Genomic DNA, 25,398 nt, shown 5'->3' with positions numbered 1-25,398 from the left:
TCAGATGAAGCAAGGTGTATGGTGTTGTGTTCTAGCCTTGGATAAATAACTTTATAGTGGCAGCCAATTTAGGTTAAGAATTAGGAGACTGCTCCATTTTGGAAATCCTTGTCCATGCTTTCTAGTCTTCTGACATAATCTTCAAGAGCCTCTGAGTGAATTATTTCTTCCATTTCACATCTGTAGAACTGGTTGCCTGATCATCATAGGCTCTGTTGAATAGGCTGGCTTCTACAAGAAATAGTTACCTCCTGGCTTGCTCTTTGCGTGGCTTCTGTCATCAGCTGACAAGATGGAGGAGAAAAAAAATGGAAATTTCAAGGCCACAGGCAACAAGAAGTCACTTAACCTCTCTGTCTTTTTTATTGCTATGGTAAAATAGCTTCCAATTGTGTTTTATTCTTCAGTCATAACAGCTATTGTGAAGGGTTTTATTTGGTACCTATTTGCAGTTATTAATGATGTGATGTGAAATGTGGATTTAAGTGCCAGTTTAATGAGGTGCTTTGAAATTATCCTTTTGTGAGTTTTTGGCAACTGAGTAGGTATACTTGCAGTTAAATAACTAAGAAACAGTAGTTGGAAACTGATTTTTAGCTCAATAATTTTACACTTTACTAGCAAAGTGTCTGTCTGGATCCGTGTGTACTTTGAGCTACCTTATGTTACGTGCTCCTCACAACTCACAGCTGTTCAGTTTCTGCCAGGCTTCTCCAGACAGATTCCCCAGGATTGAGTACAGGTGTTTCTAATGCAGCTGAGGTAGCTGGAGCACTGAATTCTCAACCATCTCTGGTGGGACAAAATTAAGGTTGAGAGAGAATTATTCATAACTCTTAATTTCGTATTTTCTGAAAGGTTTGGACTTTTTTTAAATGATTTTGTTTGTGCTGAACTCGCACCTGGGACTGTATGAGATACTGCTGGAATCTGTAACAATGATGTATTTGTGATTTAATCAAGAAGAGCAGATAATGGTCTAATAACATTATCCAGTTGCAGATATTTTGATACATTGGTATAAAATTACTTCTTAAAACAAGTCTCTAATTATGCTGTATTTGGAATTATAGTGAAAATCATTTTATATACTTAAAATTCCTAGTATTGTGCGTTAGCAATAGTAAGCCTTAAACCTATGCCTTTTGTACATCTGTTCCAGGGTCTAATTCTTGGCTCGTACCAGAAACAAAAGGAGCAATTGTACAAGGTGGATATGGCCATACTAGTGTCTACGATGAACTGACAAAATCTGTTTATGTCCATGGTGGATACAAAGCATTACCTGGCAATAAGTATGGATTGGTGGATGATCTTTACAAATATGAAGTTAATACTCGGACATGGTAAGTGAGACTTATAATGTAGGAAACTAAATTACTTGTTACTGGGAAATAAAATATCAGCACTGAGTAAGGTTCTAGTAAAGTAGATGCCTACTATGCCTTCTATGTAGATGCCTCCATCTCCTTTGCATGTTGCAGAACAGTACGTTCTCTGCAACAAAATGGAAGAATTGTGGTGAGGGATTAGACTTTAGCCAGTGGATTATTGAAGCTACACATAGAAGGAGCGGCACAAAGGAAGCTTTACACATGTTCTACAAATAAAAGATTCTCCTATCCAGAGATAACCACCGTGCAGAAATAGTGCATGTGTACTGTTTTCACATGATATGAGTATACTGCTGAAGCACATTCAAGTACCTATCATATAAATAAGCAGAGAAGTCTAAGAGCTGTGGAAGGTTATTTCTGACAAAACTCAGAAATAAGAGAGAGAAAATTCCTGGTATTTTATAGGGATCCTTAGTTATTGATGTTCTTGGTGTTTCTATTTTTTCAGTGTGTTGTCCCTGAAGTTTATGTGTAACTTATGAGTGCTACTTACATGTTATATATAGAAAGTGACCTTAAATGTTTTTTCTTACCTTAGAGATGGTTTGTGATCAAGAACTATTTCTTGGAATGTTTGATTCTTGCAATTTAACATTTCCTTGAGAACTAATGGGTTAACTTTAAACACACAAGACTTGCTCCCAGGTGTTGGAAATGTGTGGGTTTGATTTCACTCTTGATTTGAAATGCCACTAACTCATGGCACTTGGAAACATATTACAAGAATTTTTTGTCCCTTTTAAAGTATTTTTTGAATTACTGGAATTTTAATGCTCTCTTATAATACTCTATTCTTGGAACAAAGTGATGTAGTATCCCTTGAAGATCTGTTCAACAATATAATAATAACTATTGGAATATTTTTATTTGTTATTCATATAAAAACTAATAACAAATGCTTCTATCTATACTAATGTGGCATTCTCTACAGCTTGTAGGGAACTTAACTTATTTTTTTATGGATATTACACTGGAAGTCAATTGTGATATGGGACTGAAAATTGACTGAGAGGATGGGGTAATGACATTTGTGTAGTAATAAAATCTTTGCTGTATCTGTGACGTGTTATAACCAGTGTTCAAAGCACTCAGTGAGGCAACTGAACCCGAACACGTCACTGGCTAGGTGGGGTATGAGGAAGAGGTGGAATCACGATGGCTTTCTCGTGCCCGTGTGCTTTGCCTTTTCCTCACTGTCTCTGTTTTTCTCGCATTTGCTTGTCCTCACTGTCTCTGTTTTTCTGTTGCACTCACTCACTCTGTTCCTCTGTCTGATCTGGCTGAGGTTCATACACTTCACTAAGTCTGAGCATACAAAGCTGATTTCTTGTTTTGTTCAGTGACATGTGGGTTTTCATTTCTTCATATCAATTAGGCATAAGCCTTATGCTTCTTGGAATGTGGGAGGGCAATATTTTAATTCCTAATGTGAATATTATTTCTAATACATGATGGAGAATCACAGGGTTATACATGATTGTTTTGCATTACTTGCCTATTGCTGCAGTTGGCAATTGGAAGGCAATGCTGGGCTTAGACAATGCCTTGAAACAGTGGAAGCACCTGCTGGCTCCTGGGTATTTCTAGTGCCATTATGATATCATGCTGCTGTGTGCAACACTTGGCATCAGCGTTGTTAACAGGGACTAATGTGTGCAGATACACGTATACGTGTGTAAATCATGAATTCAGTGTAAAGTATGCTGAGACTCACATAATCTACTTGAGGTTGATACGTTTTGGAGAGTTCTGAAGATTGCTCTCGTAAGTGATGCTAATGAATAGTGAAAATCACAGCCAAATAGACAAACTTGGTCTATATTACACTTCTATTTCTGCTGAAGATTGGGGAAGAGTTACTGTTATCGAGAGAGATGAAGCTTAGCACATCATATGCAAAAACTAGGGTGAAAAAACCCAACCCTGTTACAATGTGGGAACCAGAGCTGGGGCAATGCAGTTGACAAGTGGAGAAGTCAGTAGCCCAAAGGAAAACTGTGAGGATTGCTGCTATATCCACTGTGGAGAGGAGGCAGTCCTTAGTTTTCCCCGGAACAATGTATGGCTCTTTAGGCCTTTAGTGATCAAGACAACTATTTGTAGACAGCTGCAAGGCAGGATAATCAAGACAGAGCCTAGTGTATGGCAATTAATGTAAATTAGGAGGTAGGAGCTGTAAAAAACTGGTAAAGCAGAAGACAGAAAGAAATCTGTAGTCTGAACGGATAAGGACAACATATTCTTAGCATGTTATCATTCTTTCAACTTATAGCAACAATATTCTCCCATTGCTAGTTGAAAATAACTGTTAAAAATAGTGTTCTATTTCCTTGTCATTCCTAATTTTATATGTTGCTAACTGCTGAGTTGAAACCAAGTATCATGTTTTTCTGGGTAGGTACCATAAGTATTTTGTATCAAGCTAATTCCTGATTAGAAAAACACACGTGGTGCTCTAATTTCAAAGTGTATTAATCAGAAATACACAACAAAAATGCAAGTCACTTAACAGAACAAAAAAAAGGGTTAAAACTAGAAGCGTATTGGTGGGTATGCTGGTGGCTTGAAGGAATGATCACATTTTTGAGCAATAAAAAACAAATCTCATTTACTTTTATTTACTTTGATTTAGTCTTTGGTATTTCCTTTGATGTTACTTCCTAGGCAAATGGGGGAATCTATTTAAATGACAATACAAGAATTTAGGTTGAATACCTTCCTCCCAGCTTGTTTAAACATGTAATCTCTTATCACTTGAAATATGTTGAGTTTATTGATTATTTTGATTATTGATTGTTATCTCTAAATAGTGAGACATACTTTAAACTGTCTCCTTCAAACTCTATGATGGTGTAAAAATATTGAACAAATATTATCAATGTGATTCAAGAGTGACAGTATTATTCAATCAGAAGGAGAGATTGTCAAGTCAGTATGTTCTTTACAGGAAAGGAACGACAAAACAATTTAATTGCAGGTGTGAGCAGTGTGCAGTAACACAAGTGAAAGTGAGAGTGTAAACTTGAAAACTATTAGATTACTGAAACAAGTAAAAGGTTATTAAGGGAATGTAAATAATATTCTGTACTGGTGGTCTGATCGGCTCTTCACAGACGTGTATACAGCTGGTCTATTTAAGTAATTTAAGCTGGCAAACCCCACAAATGGTTACTCTCTCCCTTGGTAAGATTTATTTGCTCTGATTGAATCAAGTTTGCATTCTGTTCTTTCTACTAGCCCCACACCTGCCACTTTAAAACTGTAGTATTGATAGCTCTGGGCTGCTCTTGGGCCCGTGTTGTTGCTCTGGCACAAAGCAAACTGCACAGACACAGGCTGAAACAAATGAAGAGAGATCAGAGACTGAATATGCATGACTTTTTTTTTTTTGTACTGAAATTCTGTATGTTTGAATCTGCCAGCCTGAATATATTTATGAAGCAATGCAAGTGTTTTTCATCATAACTAGAATGACTTCTGCCATTTCTTTTCCAGGTCTAAGTGTTCAATTAATTAAAACGAACAAAGAAACAAAAATTTTTCTCCTTTTCCAATACTTAGGGTGGTCTAAAGATTCTTTTAGCCTTTTAAAGAATTCTTTATTGCATTTCTTTGGCAAAAATCCAACATGGTTAAGAATATACACGAATAGGAATTATTAATATGAATGAGTTTTCATTGTTTTGAGTAAAATTTACCATATCATTATTCTCTTCTGAAGAATGTAAGCATAATTTACTTCCAATACGTTATTTGACAAACTGAATTTTTAATTTAAAAAAGCGTGATGTTTTAAATGAATGCTAAATATATTTAACATGAGAAAATTCATAATCTTAAAAACAGAATACATTTGGTCATAGCTATTAATAGCTTTAGTTTAGTGTTTTCCTTGTGTTTTATATTGTTTTAATCTATAAATGTCCTTGAAGTGTAGATATAGTTTTTCAAGTTTTAGTATATATTAATTTATTCTTGTGTTTTGCAGGACTATTTTGAAAGAGAGTGGTTTTGCAAGGTATCTTCATTCAGCTGTCTTAATCAACGGAGCTATGCTCATTTTTGGTGGCAACACTCATAATGATACTTCCCTGAGTAATGGTGCAAAGTGCTTTTCTGCTGACTTTCTTGCATATGATATAGGTATGTATTGTATTGTATTATTCTAATTTGAGTTTTAAATAGCACAATGTTACTTTCTTAACTCTAGCTAATGTGATCTTTTTAATGTCTTGATCCCAAACACATTCAAGTTATTTATATATTCTATTGTAAAATTAAAAACAGGCTTTTGTTCCGTAATAGTCTTAAGCTTTTGATTTGTGGGACAAAGCATAGTAGCTAAAATGATCAATTTTAAAAAATGTGCCTAATACTGTCTTATAATTCAAATAGTAGATATGTTGCTAAATGAATTGCAAGACTTGGTGCATTTTGGTATTATGAAAGTGTGTTGAACAGAGACCTTCTGGGTTATTTCTGCCAAGTGTTGATTGGTTTTTTTTTGATATTCAATATTTACATAGTGCTAATAAAATATTTTGCTACAATTAAACAAACAAAACCAACCAAGACAAAACAACCTCCCCCACACCCCAAACCAAAACCAAAACATTTCTACACAAGTACTACTTGAGAGTTTCCTAAAAAGGGTTGGAATTGGTGGCAGTTTGGAAAATACATTGCTCAGTGCTTATATCAAGGCACCACAATGGATCTGTATTGAAAATCAAGGAGTGGAGAAGCCAAGGCAGTAGTCTGGAAGGTGAGGCAGCGGTAGGGAGGTGGTGGTGCTCAGGAAGCGAAGAAAGGTGGAGCTGCCACAAGCTGAAGAGCAATCTGAAGACATAGGAAGTCTATACCACAAGAAGCAGAGTGTAGAGAAACAGCCTCTTGGGAGACTGATAGTGTTACATAGCTGGTTGATGCTGAATAGATACGAGTTGGGGCTGATGACTGAAATGTGGGGATTTTGCTAGATATCTTCCTCTGACACACTGCTCTGCCCTGCTCATGCCTCCTCGTATGCGTTTCAGATTAGAGTATTAATTAGAAGATTCCTGCCATTGAGACTGAAAGACATTACTTGAGCAGGATAGCTGCCTCAGTATATGTCTGTTTCACATGGAGTAATAATACCCCGCCTACACTCTAGCATGAGCAGTCTCGCCAAGTGGGAATAAAATTTGGGGAGATACTACCCTGTAGAGACTAATGGGAGATAACTACATTAAATAAATTAGGGCAATAATAAACTATGGAATACTTTTGGATCATTATGTTAAGGATAAACTTTGTTTCCATGGACAACAGCACAATGGAAATGACTAAGCTATTTGTGTTTAGTTTCATGGGACACAGGCAGTCTTAGAGGATGATGCTAAAAGAGTTTTCTTCTGAAGCACCAAGGCCTGCTAGTATGCAGTACAAATGTCCAAATACTGAATTCATTCTCGGTTACCCAAGTTCAAAGGTAGAAGTGAATAGTAACAGAAGCACCTCACAAAACTTTACAGACAACCCCTTGGGGGGAGACTGGACTGTCATTCAGGGACAATGAGGTGATTGGAAATGACAGTCGATGTGAGATAACGTTTAATGAAACAACGTACACCTAGGGAATTGTGAGAATTTTCTCCTACCAACTGAATGCATGTTGCTGGAAATGACAGTGGCTTGTGGTGTCCGAGTCAGGAGTGACACGTGGCTGTGGAAGTGGCCTATGCAGTCCTAATGAAAAGAAGGAAGAAGCATCGATATTGTTCTCAAGGCCCTGGATAATTTTGTAGAATTTTGGCAATGCACATTTAAGAAACACAAACTCAAGCAGGGCTGTGAGTGGTATTGAGGCTGACTGAAGCATGAGGAGACTTTAGGAGATAATAAAAGGATGTGGTATGTTTAATTTTGCGAGAGAGTGGCTGAGAGCGGAAAAGATTGTTGTTTATAAAGATGTGATAAGAATATACTTTGGAGGAGAACTGTTGAAGGTAAAAGTCTCAAGACAAGACTAGATGAGTGTAAACTTTCAGTCTGTTGGATGGTTCCAACTATTAGAGCTGTGCAGGTATGGAAAAGCCTCCCTGCGGGATTGTGGAGGCTGTAAATCTAGGGGAATTTAATGAGTCCACAATCTGTTTCCTGTTTAGATGATCTTTAAGGTCCCTTCCAACCCTAACTATTCTATGATTCTAAGATGTATGTGCTATTTCCTGCCAGTTTCACTGAGTGTGTGAATAAAGCTTTTTCAGAACAGTCGAATCTTTTTGACTGTATCCCTGTATTGCATATTCTGTAGTTTCTTGTAGGCATCCAATGGTGTGAGCGATTGATTTTTGTTCTCATTTCAGTTTACATTTGGTTTTGATTTTTAATGAAACAGAACTCCCTGCTCATTTTAGAGGATAATATTACTTATTGGTCTACATTTATTTTTTAGAATGTTCACTTGAGAATCAATAGTATGAGTCCCAGGATCTGAATGAGTGTAACTTTCTGACTTTCACACACCTGGAGTGTTTTATCCTGCTTCATGAAAATGTTGTATGCTGGTGTGGTGGGTGTTTTTTGTTTGGTGTTTTGTTCCATCTTAACAAAACAAAAAGAAAAATAAATTGGTGTTTCTAGTTGGTTATAATATTTAATATGATATTAATATTTTCTTGCAAGTCATAATCTCCATGTGTTGTCAAACTGATGAAGTATAAAAGAAACAGATATAGTAATTACTTTTTAAAAAATTAAATCTATGAAGATTGATTTGATACAAATTTAGTCTTCTGTATTATTCATTTCACCAAATTAAAAACACAGTCTCACAGCACACATTAGATACAGATGTACTTTTTTTCAGAAAATAGTAAATATTTATTTTACTAAGAATTGGATAACTATGAAATGGGTATATTTCAGAATTTTATTTACCTTATATCATGAGTTTTTGAACAATGGATGGAAGACAAAATATATGATTCTATCAGTCTCATGTTTTCTAGATACCTTGCAAGTGATGGAGTGTTACGCTCTGTCTTGGAAAAAATGGGTGCTGTCTGGAAACCAGCTGAATCCTAGAGATAGGGCCTATACTATTTATGTTCAAGTTGGGCTATAGAGTACTTTTGATTATATCTCTTATTATACGTGACATAGACTTATGGATAGATTGCTGCAGCTTTTTATTATCCATGAAAACGCTTACTGGTTTTGATATTAATGTGAAATAACTATTTGGGAGGATTCATTTCAGTTAAGTTTAGCTGTCTAAAAGGCTGATTTTTAATATAATCTGATAATCCAGATTCTTTCTCTAATCAATGGAGGGAGATAAGTGTCTCCAGAGAGCAAGTAATTTTACCAAGCTTAGGACAGAGTTGCTTTTCTTTTTCCTCTTTTCTGGAATCGGTCATTGCTCTCTAGGTACTAAACTTAGTCTACATGCATAAGTTTTAGACAGTTAAATGTGTCATGAACCAAGAGCTCAATTCCATCATTGTAAATCCATACTGCATCTGAATGCATTTGTTAAAGCTGAAGACTCGCGATCTGGAGATGTTATAAAAACTATGACGATGCCCTCATTTTCATAGTTTAATGTTGTTTGGTGTATTTACTTTAACAGGAGTAAACACACTTACATGATTAGAAGCCTACTGCATAAAATGAGCTTTAGAAACCTGGCCTTTTGGTATGCTTTTGTCCTCCTCCCATATTTTACCACCAGACTTGCTGCTAAGTTGCTCTGGCAGCTCCTCAGAGGTCCATGAATAGTTATCTTCATAGAGGTGAGGTATTTTCCCACTGTGCTGTTATTGCTTACGTTATGCTGCAAGAGGAACTTTGGCAATAGGGAAGGGGTTGCCTCTGGGCTCCGCCTTGTATGCTCTGGCTGACCTGCAGTTTTCTAACTGATGTTGGTTATGGCTTTTCTTCATCTGCTGTTCACTGGAGTGACATAGTTGCCTGTTATGTACATAAAAGGAAGCTGAAGAGCTTCAGCTGGTCAGATCCTTCTTATTATGGATGTAATGTCAGTGTTTAAACTAGGATGTTTATTCAATTCTTCCATTATAGCATTCTGAAAGATACTTGTAGCAATTTTCTCATTTAGAAAAGGAATTTTAATAGGTGTATATAGCAAAAATGTATATGCAGTGCTTGTGAAAATCTGCGCTCCGTGACAGCTCTTTGGAAATCAGGGAGTTACATATGCAAAGGACAGTTTGTGTACAGTCATCTTTTGTTATAATGACAGTAAATACAAACTGAGATGTGCGTGTCTGAAAATCTGGCTTCATACTTGTAATTAATTAATAGGCATTTATCTTTCAAAGTGAGATATTATCTTGTTCCTCCGTGTTTGCTGTGTAATTGAGAAACTATATGGTAGGAGCTGTATCCAATGTTCTCTCAATGCCTTAGCTCTACATTGTAATATATAAAAATTGCATACCTTTGGGAGACCATGGTGATCTGTGTACTGTACAAAGTTCTAGACCAACTCTTGCTCCAAACAAAGAATAATTGTTTGGCAGAAGCTAGTTCATTGAGTACACATCTCAATAACTGAGCTGAATTCTGTGAAAGGATGACTAGTGAAATAAATAACATTTCATGAAAAGTAATTTTTAATTTTTAAACATTTATAAACAAAATGAAACCACTTCATGAAAATATCTTGTTCTTTGACCATGACTAAAGATTTCCTAAGTTAGGAAAATTTGAGGCCATACTTTTACATATATTTACATGAGTTTGAGCAAAAATAACATACTTGGATCAGCTATCAAATGGGCTTCAGTGTAATCGACAGGAGATAAAAACTATTATGACTTCTACTTGCTGTTATTGGCCTTCTGGTGTTGCAATAATCATGAAAGCGCTCCCAAAGAGCATAGAACTCTGTGATATTGTCCTGAAAAATACCCGAAGGTACACTGTGAATATCATAGAAGCATAGAATGGTTAGGGTTAGAAGGGACCTTAAAGATCATCTAGTTCCAACCCCCCTGCCATGGGCAGGGACACCCTCCACTACACCAGGTTGCTCAAAGCCTCATCCAACCCGGCCTTGAACACTGCCAGGGATGGGGCATCCACAACTTCTCTGGGCAACCTGTTCCACTGCCTCACCACCCTCAGAGTGAAAAATTTCTTCCTTATATCTAATCAAAATCTCCCCTCTTTCAGCAATTACCCCTTGTCCTGTCACTACATGGCCTTGTAAAAAGTCCCTCTCCAGCTTTCCTGTAGGCCCCCTTTAGGTACTGGAAAGCTGCAATAAGATCACCCCGGAGCCTTCTCTTCTCCAGGCTGAACAGCCCAAACTCTCTCAGCCTGTCTTCATAGCAGAGGTGCTCCAGCCCTCGGATCATCTTCGTGACCCTCCTCTGGACCCTCTCCAGCAGCTCCATGTCCTTCTTGTGTTGGGGACTCCAGAGCTGAACGCAGTATTCCTGGTGGGGTCTCACGAGAGCTGAGTAGAGGGACAGAATCACCTCCCTCGACCTGCTGGCCACGCTTCTTTGGATGCAGCTCAGGACACAGTTGGCTTTCTGGGCTGCCAGCGCACACTGCCGGCTCATGTTGAGTTTCTCTTCAACCAGCACTGTCAAGTCCTTTTCTTCTGGGCTGCTCTCAGTCCATTCCTATTCAGTCACACTTTGTCTTCTCAGCTATACCAACAACGAGCTTTTGGGAACAATATAATATATGGTAACAAGATTTGAAGGATGACTCCTACCTCACTATGTTCTCTCCTGTAGGCTTGGAAAGAAAAGAGTGGTGCAGCATTACACTTTGTTTCTTCACTGTTATCCTCAATCTCTGTAGCTGTCTATCTTTCTTATACTGCTCTGTAATTAATATTACAGTGCTGATAAATGTATTGTATAAGTCTGATTTATAATTTATATGACACGAGCATTACTGGAAACTTCTCTCTCTAAATGTGTGGATGGGTAGTTGGAAGGCCATGTCTGTGTGGGTTTTAATTTTCTGAAGGAGACCTCAATTTTCAACCTGGGAATCTATTGAAGGACTACTGAAAAAACCAAAGCACCAGACTATGTATTTATATACGTAAATGTATTAAATACATATTTGTATATAAGTATATACACAAATATGCACATCTTGAAGAGCTAGTTTTCAGTCCAGCTACAGATAAAAAATTTTAAAGCTGTGCTCTAAAACTTTAGGGTCAATTTCTGAAGAATTAGTTTGGGATTAATAAGACCTCCTTTTTTTTTTTTTCCTAAATGTAAAACCATGACCTCGGAGCCTCCTTGTGCTTAAAACTTGCATTTGTATTCCCTTTGGAGCTTAAATTAATTTAGATTATATTTTATGAGTATTCAGACACAAAATTTGCAGATAGAAATAAATTAATTGGACGTACAGAACTAGAATTTAAAACAGAGATTCTAAGTGCTGAGACTAGTATCATAAATAAATAAATATTAAAAAAAGCTTTTTGGAACAGTAAGGATATTGATTTTAGTTCCTGGCCAAATGGTAATGTTAGTAAGTATATTTCTGTATACCTAAGGTGGTTCCTATTGTTTCAGTGTATGAAGTACTCAATCTCTGTCCTTTTGTTTCATGTATGCCCATTGCTAGGGTGTCTGGGTACCCTAGAAATGTGTATAGAATGACTGACAGGGAGCCTCTGTAAAAGCCAAAATCTGAAATCGTTGGAACACGGCAGCCACTTGTATGCTCTCAGCAGTAGTTGTATTTCAACATTATCCGTATCTATGGGAGAATTGCAATAACCCATACATTTAAGATAATTATATACTCTGCAATGTTTCTTTTCTAAGTCTTGTTACTGTCTGGTTTTCAATTTATTCTTATGGATTAAATAGTACACAAGTTTAATTGCTTATGAAAGACAATATTGCATGTGAAATATTAAGTTTCTTCTAGGGTATTCAAAGCAATCTTAAAAGCTTTCTCCTGTTTGGAAAAAATTTTCAAGATTATCTCATGAGATCAACTTTATTTTCACTTATAATCAAACATATTGCTTGTATTTTTAAATAAAATACATTGTTTATTCATAAATTCTTTGCTTATAAAGTAAGTTTTCAACTCTAGTCTTTATCTGTGAAGATTGGGGTTTTTTTTTGGTGCAAACCCATCTATTTTTATGATTTTCCCTCCTTCTGGAGTTACAAATGGATCATCAATGTACTATCACAAAGAAAATGTAGAATAGTGGTTTAATAGATGAAGTTGTATGTATTCATGAGCACTTTAGTCATAAACGTAGTTCTGGTGCAGTCTGTTTTAGCAATTACCTCTGTGTCACTGTATTAATAGAAGAGCAAAACCATAATAATATAATGCACTGATTGATCCATTTAATAGTAAAGCTAAGTGCTATTTTTTTTTAGTATTTCTTGAGGAGTCACTATTATGTATATAGACTCTGCTGTATATGTTAGATCTATAGTTTAAATTTAATTCATGCTGTTTCAAACATGTTTGCCTTTATGTTTTCCTGAGAGTAAGGAGTTTTTTATTATCAGAGTTAAGAAAAATATTTATGCAGTGTGGAATGAATTGGAAAATAAGATTTTTGTTTGTACCTAATTTTCATGGTACTTTAGTTTGTTATGGTGTTTAGTTGTCCAGAGTCATAAAAAAAAGAACCAGACAGAAGTACTTTGTGAACCAGCATTTCTTCTTTTACCAGAGTAAAACTAACTGACTAGTTGTTGGTAACACGTAAAGAGAACCTACAAGCATGATCTGACGTCGGATCCTACGTAGTACGTAAGGCTGCCCTGCAGGCGTTACAGAGAGCGTGACTGAGCAGAATCAATGGGTTTGCATTTCAAATCTATTTAAATACTTTTAAAGTTGAGAAATGATTTGATAATGTAAACAAAATGGATGTAGTTTCGTGTAACTTTTCTTAAAGCATGGCTCTAAGTGTGGTAAGAGGTTGTCGCTCAACCTGCCTGCCAGTGCAGAAATACAAATGTGATTCTGGAGGTACAGTATGGAACACTGGTTGCACCTTTTTTAGAGACCGTCCTAACAACCTTTGCTTCCTATTTCTGACAATATTAATCTTTTTTTCCTGTTCAGTGGAACAGCATTAACTTGGAGTAGTGAAAAGTTACCTAGCTTGAATAGTTAGGGCACTTTGCTCAGAGATGAAAGCTGTAGGTTTGAATCTCATTGGGTAGGAAATGGACCTGTTTCTCCTACATCTTGGATTATTACTCTAACTACTATTAAATTATATAAAATAAGACTTTTTCCTTTTTTCATATTTTGGAAGTATGAAGCCTTTCTGGTCTTTAAAAGAAACAATGAGAGTATCTCCTCTGAAAAGAGTTCCACCTGCAAGTTCTAAGTGGGCATGGTCCTTCTGTTCAGTCTGCAAAGGGAATATTTAGTTTCCTTGGTGTCTTCCTATATTCTTTACAAAACTTTGTAGTTTTGGGAGTGAGTTGTCAAGTTTTTCAAGGTCATTCTCATAGTCTTTTCAGTTGTTGAAATGGTTAAACGAAACATCCATAATACAGGTAATAAATCAGATGAAGAGAAGGGCGAGTAATCACTTTTAAAAACAGCTTGTAAATGTGCAGTTCTTTCAGATTTTCATGAGTCAAAATTTAAACTGGAGATAGTTGCATACTTAAGTTGTATAATTTTCAAAATTGCTTTAATAATTTAATTCTGACATGAATTTAATGGAGTTGTGTTAATTTGCAACTGTTCCAGTTCTGCCCTAATGTTCAGATGTGAATGGTAAGTGGAAATCTTATACTGCCCTCCACTCCTAAATAGGCTTTTAATGGTATGTTCAACTGTAAGTCTGAAGAGCAAAAGTTGCTCATAAAAAGACTTGCAGGACTAATAGGATAGACTAGGATGCTCTATTTCCCCTATTTTTCCTCCAGTCACATTTTGGTGAATCTGATCTTATTTAAATATTTTAAAGCAATTCTGTGTTTGAGTATTTTACTCATGTGACAATGTTGATTAGAAATGTAGTCATTACTTTTCTATAAAATTGTGCTGGGAAGCATTCTAGTAAGGCATGAATATATTATACTAGTATATATCTATATACACACACTAGCATAATATATACTGTATGCTGTAACATATTCCTCTGGTTCTACTGTATAGGCTATTATAGTACTTTTGTATTGATACAAGTGGTTGTCTGTTCAGTGATCTCAGCAGTGGAGCTTCATGGTCTCCAGTGAGTGCTCAGGGACTCTTTCTCTGTGTCTCTGTCCTTCATAGAGAGCCTGGATTCCCATCTGAGTTCAAGCTCTGTGAAGTTTTCCTTACTGTTGCAACATTGAGAATTTTTCTGTAAAATGCCTTGGTCATCTTCTCTGATACCAGTAATGCAATATGACAGTAGGATGTAGATGAGAAGGATATAGGTGACTGGACAAAGTATGGGGTGTTGAGGCCTGTCCTGTTGGGAGTGTGGACCCTGGAGCATGCTACCTTGTGCAAAGTTCAACTGGGGTTTTTCTCTCAAATCTGATGTGCTTCTGCGGCACGTCTCATCACGTAAGTAGTTTGTATGGCTGGCGCATTCATTCTCAGAGCCGCTTCTGTATCATCTGGTAACCATTTAATCTGTGCTAGGGAGGAGTATGAATTGTTTTCTTATATAAAGTAGTACAACTCTTGAAGTGGAAGCCTTACTAATAGGAAGAAAAGACCCTGTATTCCTGCTTGAACTTTTCAGTGTCTAAAATTCTGCTAATCAGCTTGGAATGAACAGTATCGCTCCATCAGCTTAGTAACTGTTTCTATTAAAAGCAATATATGCTTCCAGGTGCTATATATTATACCCAGATACATAGAGAGAGAATGGTAAATACAACCAATACAATATCTTCCACTTACTATCTGTATAATACCTTAAGAGTGTATGATTTTACAGAGGAAGGTATTTTATTCTTTGCACCGTAGAGCTTACCATGCTTATTAGTCTTAATACAACAAATACAACGCGCAAAAGGCTGTAATATTGATAAACAGTGTGGAAAATCCTACTGCGTTTGCTGTTTGTCAGTTTATTCTTGGGACAGTAAGTCTGGAATCTTGGGTACTTTGAAATGTTCAAAAGAAGTTTGAAGATGTCAGGCAGGGATGAATTCTGTTTGATTCTTTACCAAAAAACCACCAAAAATCAGCTGGCTAGCTGCGTTTTGTATTAACCAATCTGTGCAGGGAAATTCAGATCAGGAATTTAAAGCTGAGCGAGAGTATTATTCTTGCACAAAGCTCCGTTCAGCAGTCATTGAGGAGGCTAGGAGAGATAAGAGGGAAGGCTATTTGTAATGTGCTTCCCTCCCCCGTTTTTTCTTGTACTCTATTGAAAAGACCTGCCAGTTTGACAAATACCATCAGCAAGAAAGGAATTATTGTATCTCCAGCCCTCAAGGATTGCTTATCTCAAAACCAGCCTTTATTATGGTTTTATGGTTTTCCTTTGGCATTAAATCTCGCTTTTTCTTAAATAAATTTCCGAGTACAGGAAACACTGTATATTTGTATGTATGTTTGTAAAAATACAAAAAATAATGTACAACACTTTCCAAGATCAGATGAAAATTTAGTGAGGGTTTTTAAAAATGGTTCCCTTTACCATCGAAGGTATATGAGCTCCAACATGCTGTTTCTGTTAACGTGCAATGACTTACACTAGCAAGAACTTGATTTTACAGTATAACAGCAAGATTTTACTGGTTGATTCTAGCAATAAATTGTTTTCTTTTTATAGCTTTTAAAATGGAAATATTTTCTTGGAATAGAAATGGGATTCACTATTGCTGATCACTTATTTCCAATAGATAACATTGCTCTTAGTCTGAATTTCTTACATAGTTCAAACACCATGGAGTCATCCAATGCCAGTGTTATGCTATGATATGGGGAATACACAACTCTTATATTTAACACTACTCCTACCTTCATCTGAATTTTGTGATGATAAGTAATTTATTGGTGCCCTAGTACTGGGATCTCTTCCGTTGAAACTGTTTCAAGAACATCATCTCTCTGACATGTATGTGCTCTCACCATTGTGTTCAAGTAAAGAAAATAGAAAAAGAAGAATTGTGAGAATAAAGTGTATTAATAGTACCACAAATTACCATAAATTACTAATACCATATCAATAATATAATACATAATATAATACAATAAATTAATAATACCATAAATAATATTAACAATGATAGTGACAGAAAGTAGAAGTTGGGACAAGAGGTAAGATTTTGAGAATGCATTAGTTTTGTAAGACAGAATGATGTTGAAACTATTGCTGTTTGAACCATCTGTGTTACTCTGGTAATAATGTGCTTTTAGCTTCTGTTTCCAATTTATAAAAAGATATAATTAATTTATCTTCACAGCCACAGTCTCACTCTGACTCTTTTTGTGGGCTCAGGCTGTGATTCTGTGGAAGCCGAAGTCAATCTAGTGGCTTATTACTGCAGTTTTGCTGATAGTCGTGATGTCTGTCCCCTCTCATGTGCCAAGTCCATCCTTGGTTGTGACCTTGCACGGAGCCGTTCCAGCATGGTGCGCTAACGGGACACTAACTGGACAAAGTGCTGCTGTGAATGATCTTCTGCGTTAGAAGTGCCAGAACAGCAGCACTAGCAGAGATGAGCTGTTCTGACAGTGGGGACGAGAACAGGACCAGTGTAGTCAGCAGTTTGAGTAACTGAGGCTCTATGTGACACCAGCCTGGAGGACAATTTTTTTCCTCTTGGATTTCCTAATATCCATTTTTGTTGTTTTAAGCTAAGGAGAGAGGGAGGAGGAGTGTTTGGATATCTTTTTTTTTTTATATTTTTATTTTTTAACCTTAAGCAGACTTCCTTGAAATATGTGGCCTGATGGTTATATTCCTTTAGTTTTCAGTCATATCTGTGACTTGTGTAAATTATTCCAAATTTTAAAATTAAGCAAGTATACTTTAATTAGATGTGACTGTCACTGGAATCTTACAAGTGAATAAATTCAGCAATATTAGGTCAAAATCAACCTGCATAATAATTGCATTAAGACCTGGAAACAGATTTCGGATGTGTTTGAAACTGGCTGTGAAGGCAGAGAACTGTATAATGAAGAAACGCTTTTGTGAGTGTCTTCTGGCCTTGATAAAATGCTGTGATAAGTAAGTGTTGCTGATGGGCTCTTGGAGCACCTGCTCAAGAAATGCATCTAAAAGGGGTACCTGTCAATTTATTCTTGAGCCATGCAAATATAGCTCTTAGACTTACTCAGAGGCAGTGACTACAGTGTGCTCAAATCCTGCAGTTTCTAGAAGTGTCTGGAATCTTTATGCATATTAATCCAGAAAATCCATCAGTGATGCCTTTAAAAGGGAGAGGATCTACCTGAAAATTCAAAGCCTAGATAAAAAGAAATAAAAAGACTCAAAAATTATGAAATGGCATTACAGAGTGTATTTAAAGAATGATGATGTGTATGTCACTGACCTGTGATGTAAGTTCATAAATGTGTATCACTGTAAATAAAGACTTTAGGAGGACCCTCTGAAGTCCAAACAAATAACATATTTAAAGAGCAGAATAAAGCAGGTTATTAGAGTAGAAAAAAACAGCTTAGCTTTCACCTAGTGACAGTGGACAAAAAAAAGAGTCTGTCAAATTCTGCTGGTTTTCCAAAACAATTAAAAATAAAACTCTAGAAACTAATGTTAAGAATAGTTTTAAATACGTCAGAAATTTTGTTTCAGAGTTCATGAGACCAGTAGGTGATGAAAGCATGTTAAGAACGTTTGAAGGTTAGGAGGTGTGTAGATGGTCTGTTTTTTACAATGGGGACAGCGGAGGTTACCTTCACTGATGCCTCTGGGAAAGGAGGATAGAGAGGCAATAAAGTTAGTTGATACCTAAAATACACAAGAGTGTCTGATAAAATCCATTTTGGATAAATTTTGCTGAAAACTTTTGAAATTATTTTATAATGTGTTGTAGACATATCATTTCATATGCTTTTGTTTTGTCTTTCAGCTTGTGATGAATGGAAGATTTTACCAAAACCAAATCTGCATCGAGATGTCAACAGATTTGGTCACACTGCTGTTGTCAGTAATGGGTAAATGAAGTATATTTTCAATTTTTCTGACTGTTTTCCTGAATGATAAAAACTGTGGCAGAAATTATACCTTTGTGAAGTATGGTTCAATGGTACACAGCTGATGCAATTTATGAACATGAAAAGTAGTGCTCATCAGAGACTTAACTTGTCTTAGGTAATCAGTACAGCTAATCATCAATTCGACATGCTGTGGAATCTGCTCAATGGCATTTTATATGAACCTTCTACTGTACTGAGATCTTTCCTCAGTATTGTGAAGTGCAGTGAATTTGAAATTCAGTACCAACTATAGTCCTCACTTAGATGTAACAGAAATCTTTTTGTAGCATGCTATAATTCATTATTCTTCTACGATCGTAAGATCAAAAACGTCTAACTAAAATTTGCTTGGAAAAAGCAAGATTTTGAAAATGCTGATACAATGATCATTGTTAACCACTTGCAGGAAAAAGCCTGCTGGCATCTAGACTGTATGCTGTATATTGCTTATGCTCTAGAAAATGTAGCGTACTTCTATGTCATTCGCTGAGTGAAGGGGCTCAGTAACGCTGCATCATCTAGAAACAGGAGACAGAGTGGACCTGGAGTTTGCTGGATGTGGTGGCTGAACTCTCTGCTTCTCCCACCCCAGCCCCGCAAGATAAAATTGTGGGACAATGTCTCCTTTTTCGTGGAAAAGTTGTAGAAAACCATAGTCAGGTTTGAAGATGTTTCTACTGTTTGCTTGTGTGAGTTTTACTGTTGCTGGTTGCCGAATGGTCTATGTCTGACAGTTACAGTACTACAGGTGTCTCTGCCGTAATGTGTACTAATGATCATTCCTCTTCTACGTTATTCATCATCCTAATAAATTCAGTGTTTAAGTATATGGAGGCAACTTACAGATCCTCTACATATGGTCAGAAATAATGGAGGTGATAACTAAGACTACAAATAGGAGTTTACCAGATTTTAACAAAAATAGCAGTAAGTTGTACACAGAGAAATTAATGAAATTAATCAGTGAACAAATAACTTCATTAAGAGAAAATTGCTTGGACTTAATGAATGTAGCAACTGATAGTTTTCCATTCTCATAGTATTTTTAGTAGGGTTTTATGTACAAAAAAATGTAATATGAGATACTATCCAAAGATTTCTGTTACAGGTAACTGTATGATTGATTCTGTTTTAAGAGTGTATGATACAACAGATATACAGGTTCTCTATTAATATCTTTTACCTGAGGCTGTTCTTAATTTTAAATGGGAAGGATAAGCTCTCAAGTCTAGTCTAGTTCTGATGTCAGCAGCTACCACACTGGAAATGTTACCAAAAAGAGATATCCAGCTCTCAACTATTGCTAGCAGTCTTTGAAATCTGCTTGAAGAAAAATGTTCTCATTTCCTGCAGACCATTATTTCACACTCAGTTCTCATTATCGAACTCCAAAAATGAGTCGTTTCCTCCATAGCTCGCTCTTCTTTCTAGACATTTGGTAGATGTCACTCACTAATACATATAGCGCAGTCCACTTTGAGCAATCTTTTTGTTAGTGTAAACTTCCATGGAGAAGTACATTGAAAAACTATTCAATAATGGAACCACTGACAGAGTCTTTATTAGAAAAGAGAGATGAAGAATGTTTTTATAATATTATGTGATATTTTTTAATTGTGTATCAAGACAGGAAATAAAGAAAATGTATGTATAGCTACAGTGAGTTACATTTACTTGCTTTTTCCTAATAGGTCTATGTATATATTTGGAGGTTTTTCGAGTGTTCTTTTGAATGACATCCTTGTGTACAAGCCTCCAAACTGTGAAGCATTCAGAGATGAAGAACTGTGTAAAAACGCTCGTCCAGGGATAAGGTGTCTGTGGAACAAGAAACATTGCGAATCCTGGGAATCAGGACATGCTAATAACATCCTTCGAGCAAAATGTCCTAAGAAAACAGGTAACTGAATTCTAATCTTACAGTGTCGGATTTGCAATGCCATGTAGGAGATAGGGGAGGGGAAAAAAACCCAGATGCCCCTCTCAAAAAAAAAAAATACTCAAGTGGAACTAGTGATTGGACTGTTAAGACTGTTCCTCTCTGAGAATACTCAATGCAAGAGATTTATGGATTAATTTAAAAAATAATTTAATTCTGGATTTTTAAAAAATATTTTTAAATACAGGGAAGTAGGTGGAAAAGAGCACAAGTTTAAGGTGCTAAGGTATACAAAACATAAGAGGGTTCAAAGAGAAGAATCTACTTCATTGGGGAGCTAAGCATAAAATGGCTTTAGATTGTATTTGACTCAGTGTGTTTGAAGCGTTTATGAAAGGGTGAACTTTGAAATATTGTAACTGAATTATTTTTTCTCCTTCCTCACCTGTTCCTGTTTCATGTTATATATATATATATTTATGTATATACGCACACACAGACAGACATACATATATATGTATAAAAGCCTTCATATTTTTCTGATTCCAAGAAAGCATTAACAGCAATCAGAGCACAGATGAGTGCTGTAAGTGATATCTGGCATTACAGGCAGATATCTCATGTCTGTGTGTACCAGTTAGAGAGAGGGCTGGCATCTCTGCTTCAAGTAGGTTACCCATCAAACAGGAACATTTCGATGGAAGAATATAGTACAGTCATAGCTGGAAACAAACTTGAAGCAAACAAGCCCTTTGCTGCATTATATCAAAATGGGTTCAAGTTTGTCATGTGAAATTCTATGCGGTGTTGTGATAGCTGTATCATTTGAAACAGCAATTTAATGTTACGAATAACTGTTCCAGCCTATTCCTAAGCATTTTGGCTTGTCATAAATGAATTGCTTGTGAAAGTGTTTTTCTTATACTTCACATGAACTGAATATGCATCCCTGCTACCTACACCTGCTATTTTTTCTGTGCATCTTTCCTTTCAGCACAGTATAAAATTGCTAACCAAACTTTGGCTGTGTGCTACGTGTACAAACTACCATACAATTAAACTGCCAGTCTACTTTTAATGTTTGTTTAAAAAAGTATTAGCTCTCCTATTAATCAGTGCTTCAAGACAGTTTCTTTTTCTGTTAGCTTTTATTTGTTTCTGAACTGGATATAAAGTTGCAGACTTGGAAAAAAGGTGCATTATATAAAAAAAACTTTCTGAAGAACTGCTTTTGTACATTTTCATAACATTTAGAGATCTAGAGTCTAGAAAGTTTCAGTTCTTTATGAAAAGAAAAATCTTGAGACATTAAATTTGAAAATAATACGGATGAAAGTTGATCTTATAAAAAGCATCAGTTATTTAAGAAAACAAAACAAAGCACAGACAGGCTGAAGGAAAATTAAAAAGATAGAACAGTCTCTAAAGTACAACTGCTGCTGTGGGAATAAACTACAAATAAACTTGCCAGACATGAGGTGTGCAGAATTCCTATTCCAAAAAAGTTGTGTGGACAGCACTCCTTCACTGCCGTCGAATCTTTCAGGTAGTAATATTCTGCCAAAAGCCAGTTTTTTGTATATTCTTTAATATCACTTGGCTCAATTTTTTTTTATCTGGTTGAGAGTATCATCTGAGAAACTGCTGATAGGATATTAAAGGATAAGCAGAAATTTTAGTGGATTTGCAAAAGACCAATTCTTGCATAGCAAGTCGTCCCTGGCAGGAGAATCTCTTAAACTTGCATGCTCCCGAGACTAAAGAAGACAGACCACACAGTACTCAATGTAAGAGATGGTAGAAATTCTCCTATTTTAGGTCATGGTGACTTTTCAAATGTTTGCCTCCTTTAAACAGAAGTAATAATTTGTGTCCCGAACTGTTTTAAGCAATGCAAATTTTAGTCCAAGTCCTGAAGGCTTGTATTAAGGATTTAACATGAACTCTTCCTGAAATTCTTTTTGTAGGGATAGGACAGAACTATAACTTACCAATCATTATTAGGTTTATAAATTAAATATTAAAGACTCAAAATGTCTGCGTGTTGCTAATACCTGTCTTAGATTTTTTTGTTTACTACTTTTACCATTGCCTTCTTTCATAGCAATCTGATATTTTTATCAGAAATCTGCATCTGAAGAAAATGTTCTGTGTTAAAGTGAAGAATGAATAGTTTAAGAAACTTTCTGATACTCTTAATTTATGCACTATGTTGAGAGAGTTTGTATGCTGCAGATCAGTGAATATTCCTTTAGCTGATGAGACTTATGAACCTTCAAATATAGGTGTTATTAAAGGAATTTTTAAAGGAGTAAATCTTATTAACCGAATAGGATTAATTTCGTACAGTAACTTAAACCTTTATGAATGGTTAGGGCTGAAAAGAAGGATGTAACAGAAAATACTCTAAGCAAGTGTTTAAAATGTGATATTATTCTCCTTCTGTGCGATGTTTCTTTTTGACTTTCATGTGTGTTACAGCTGCTGCGGATGACAGATGTTACCGATACGCCGACTGTGCCAGCTGTACGGCCAACACAAACGGGTGCCAGTGGTGTGATGACAAGAAGTGCATTTCTGCAAACAGTAACTGCAGCATGGTGAGTCTTTGCAGATCTGTGATCCTGTCATTAATACTGTTTCTTCTCTAGCTAAACCAGAGGCTGGTTGCAGCAAACAAAAGTGGTATAGTAGACTTAAGAGTAGCTTGTTTTGATCACAAACATAAACATCTTTGCTTGGCTTTTGCAGTAAAAATGTTGCAGAGGGCAGAGTTGGACTGTACCTAAGGTATCTATTCCAGAGGAAGAAAAATGTATTCTTTTGAATTGCCTTAGCCCACGCTATATGTCTCAAGATAAATATGATGATGTGCTAATTAATGATATTTGGAGTGTCCCAGAGTCATTATCAACTTGAATTTTGTGCATATGCAGTGTGCAGTACGTAGGCAGAAACCTTGGAATCTCATGGAAGGTGTCTGTTCATTTTTTTTCCCCCCTTTCAAACAGAACAAAGTCAGTCTCATTAGTCCTAGTATTCCAATCACGGATCATCGTAGAAATGTTTTTAAGTCATAGAGTTACTTGTCATCTCATTAAAGGAATATGAGCCTCTGTCACCATGTGGTAACTGTCTTGTGATGATTTGGTAAGATTGTTCTGATCTTTCTAAATACAAGCAAAAAGAACATACAGACTCATACAAATTTATATTTTTCTGTTTTTAATATTGCTTAGTGCCATGCTTTATGTTGTTGTCCAGCAGCTGCTGCATCTCTTACTTATTCATTTGATTTTTTTTGACAAGCTTATAATAGTATTTTAGCTTTATAAATTTTGCTTCCTAATATTCTTCAGCTTGCTCCAGAGACTGGGCTGTACTTGAGTTCAAAATCCTTCCTTTACACGCTTCCATTAGTAAAGTAGCTTGCTCTCTGATTTGAACCTGATTCAAATCAACCTTGCTCTCCAGACAGACAAATTAAGGTGTGAGTTAGATTGACTCTGACTCAAATCTTGCTTATTCAGAGTGAGCATAGCCAGCTCTAATCACTGGCATTCGTAGCTAGTCACTACTAATAAAAGCTGTGCAGAGACAAATTAATCAGCAGCCATGTTATAAGTCTGTTGGAGGGATTTCACATTCCAAGCACTAATGGTTAGTTTCCTTTGTGATCTTCAAGGACTCTTTCTCTCCTAACACATTATGCTATATTAGGTGCCAATTTTCTAACTATGGTTTTCAACTCTTAAGCAAGGAACAGTTGCTAAGGAGCAGATAATCTTCATCCCTAATAAATGTGGAGCACTGGGTATTTTAGCACAAGCTCCTCAGTTCAGTATCCTTCTTTGACAGCCTTTCATGACCAAGATTGTCAGCATAATTAGCAACTGATGCACCAGTCTTCTCTATATCATTTCCTGTCTTTTATTTGAGGTTTGAAGTGGATAGCAAAGGCTGTTAGTGGAGTTACTAAAGAATGGAATAGTGAAAATTCATCAAAATGATTTCTGAAAAGAGTTAGTATCATAAATTGAAGGTGGCTCTTGCAAAATTGGTGTATTTACTGGGAGATGATGGAGGCAGAATTTTGCAGCTATTGACATAAACCCACCAAAATGCCATCAACAGAATGGCACCTTGTGGAGAAATGGAATGGATCAGGCTGATTATCATTTTCATAGACTGCTACTTCTGGACTAGGCCCACAAAATGAAAATATTGTGACAGTGCTGTGATGGTACTATGGGATAGCAAGCTGTAGACTCATAAACATCACAGGGAGAAAGCTCCACTTTTGCAGCTATGCAAAGACCTTTATTTATTACTTACATCACAGAAAATCTAGATGAGACAGACAATAATGTTTGAGAATCTGTTGCTTTCACTTTATGAAAATTGGCCAGCATACTAAGGTATGTTGGCAATCAATTTGGTGTTGGCCTTGTGGTCATGCATATTTGCAAAACATTAACTGTTCTGCGGATTGGAAGGACAGTAAAATATGGAAATTTCCCTGAAATACCTCTGTTTGGACAGATGGACTTCATAAGTAGTACTAATGCATTGACGATACACATATACCTTCCTGTGCTCACCATCTGATGTTAGTCGGCACATTAACAGGACACTGTATTCCACTGTTATGCAGACTCGTGGATCGTCAAGGTATGTGTCATTACTCTCCTATCTGATGTAATTGCAAGCAGAGGCTGGCAATGCCAGGTTATTCTGGAGGTCTCGCTCATTTCAGCACTAGCAAGGTGCTTTATTTTTCTCCCATGAAAATTCGCATAAGTGGGATACTTCTGCATACCATGGCTTTAGTTGACTCCATCATGTCTGATACAAATGTTGAGAGGTGCTGTTTTGCCCAACTGGGAAACAGTTTACTTAAAATATGTGGAGTGGTTCAAGATGATACTGAAATTTGGCTAGTGAATAGATTGAACAGCA

At 36.3% G+C, this 25,398-nt stretch overlaps 1 protein-coding gene across 1 annotated transcript in view; it reads left to right on the top strand.

Moving 5' to 3' along the window:
- ATRNL1 (attractin like 1) overlaps positions 1 to 25,398 on the top strand; it is a 526,301-nt gene that overhangs the window by 87,420 nt on the left and 413,483 nt on the right. The window contains exons 9-13 of the mRNA XM_086616365.1: positions 1,163 to 1,346; positions 5,386 to 5,540; positions 18,434 to 18,518; positions 20,252 to 20,460; positions 22,921 to 23,039. Coding sequence (XP_086472491.1) covers positions 1,163 to 1,346; positions 5,386 to 5,540; positions 18,434 to 18,518; positions 20,252 to 20,460; positions 22,921 to 23,039 — 752 coding nt within the window. The remainder of the gene's footprint in view (positions 1 to 1,162; positions 1,347 to 5,385; positions 5,541 to 18,433; positions 18,519 to 20,251; positions 20,461 to 22,920; positions 23,040 to 25,398) is intronic.

This window comes from Tauraco erythrolophus, chromosome 9 (assembly GCF_009769465.1).
Source record: "Tauraco erythrolophus isolate bTauEry1 chromosome 9, bTauEry1.pri, whole genome shotgun sequence".
Lineage (NCBI taxonomy): Eukaryota > Metazoa > Chordata > Aves > Musophagiformes > Musophagidae > Tauraco > Tauraco erythrolophus.
This window is presented reverse-complemented; position numbering and strand designations above follow the sequence as displayed.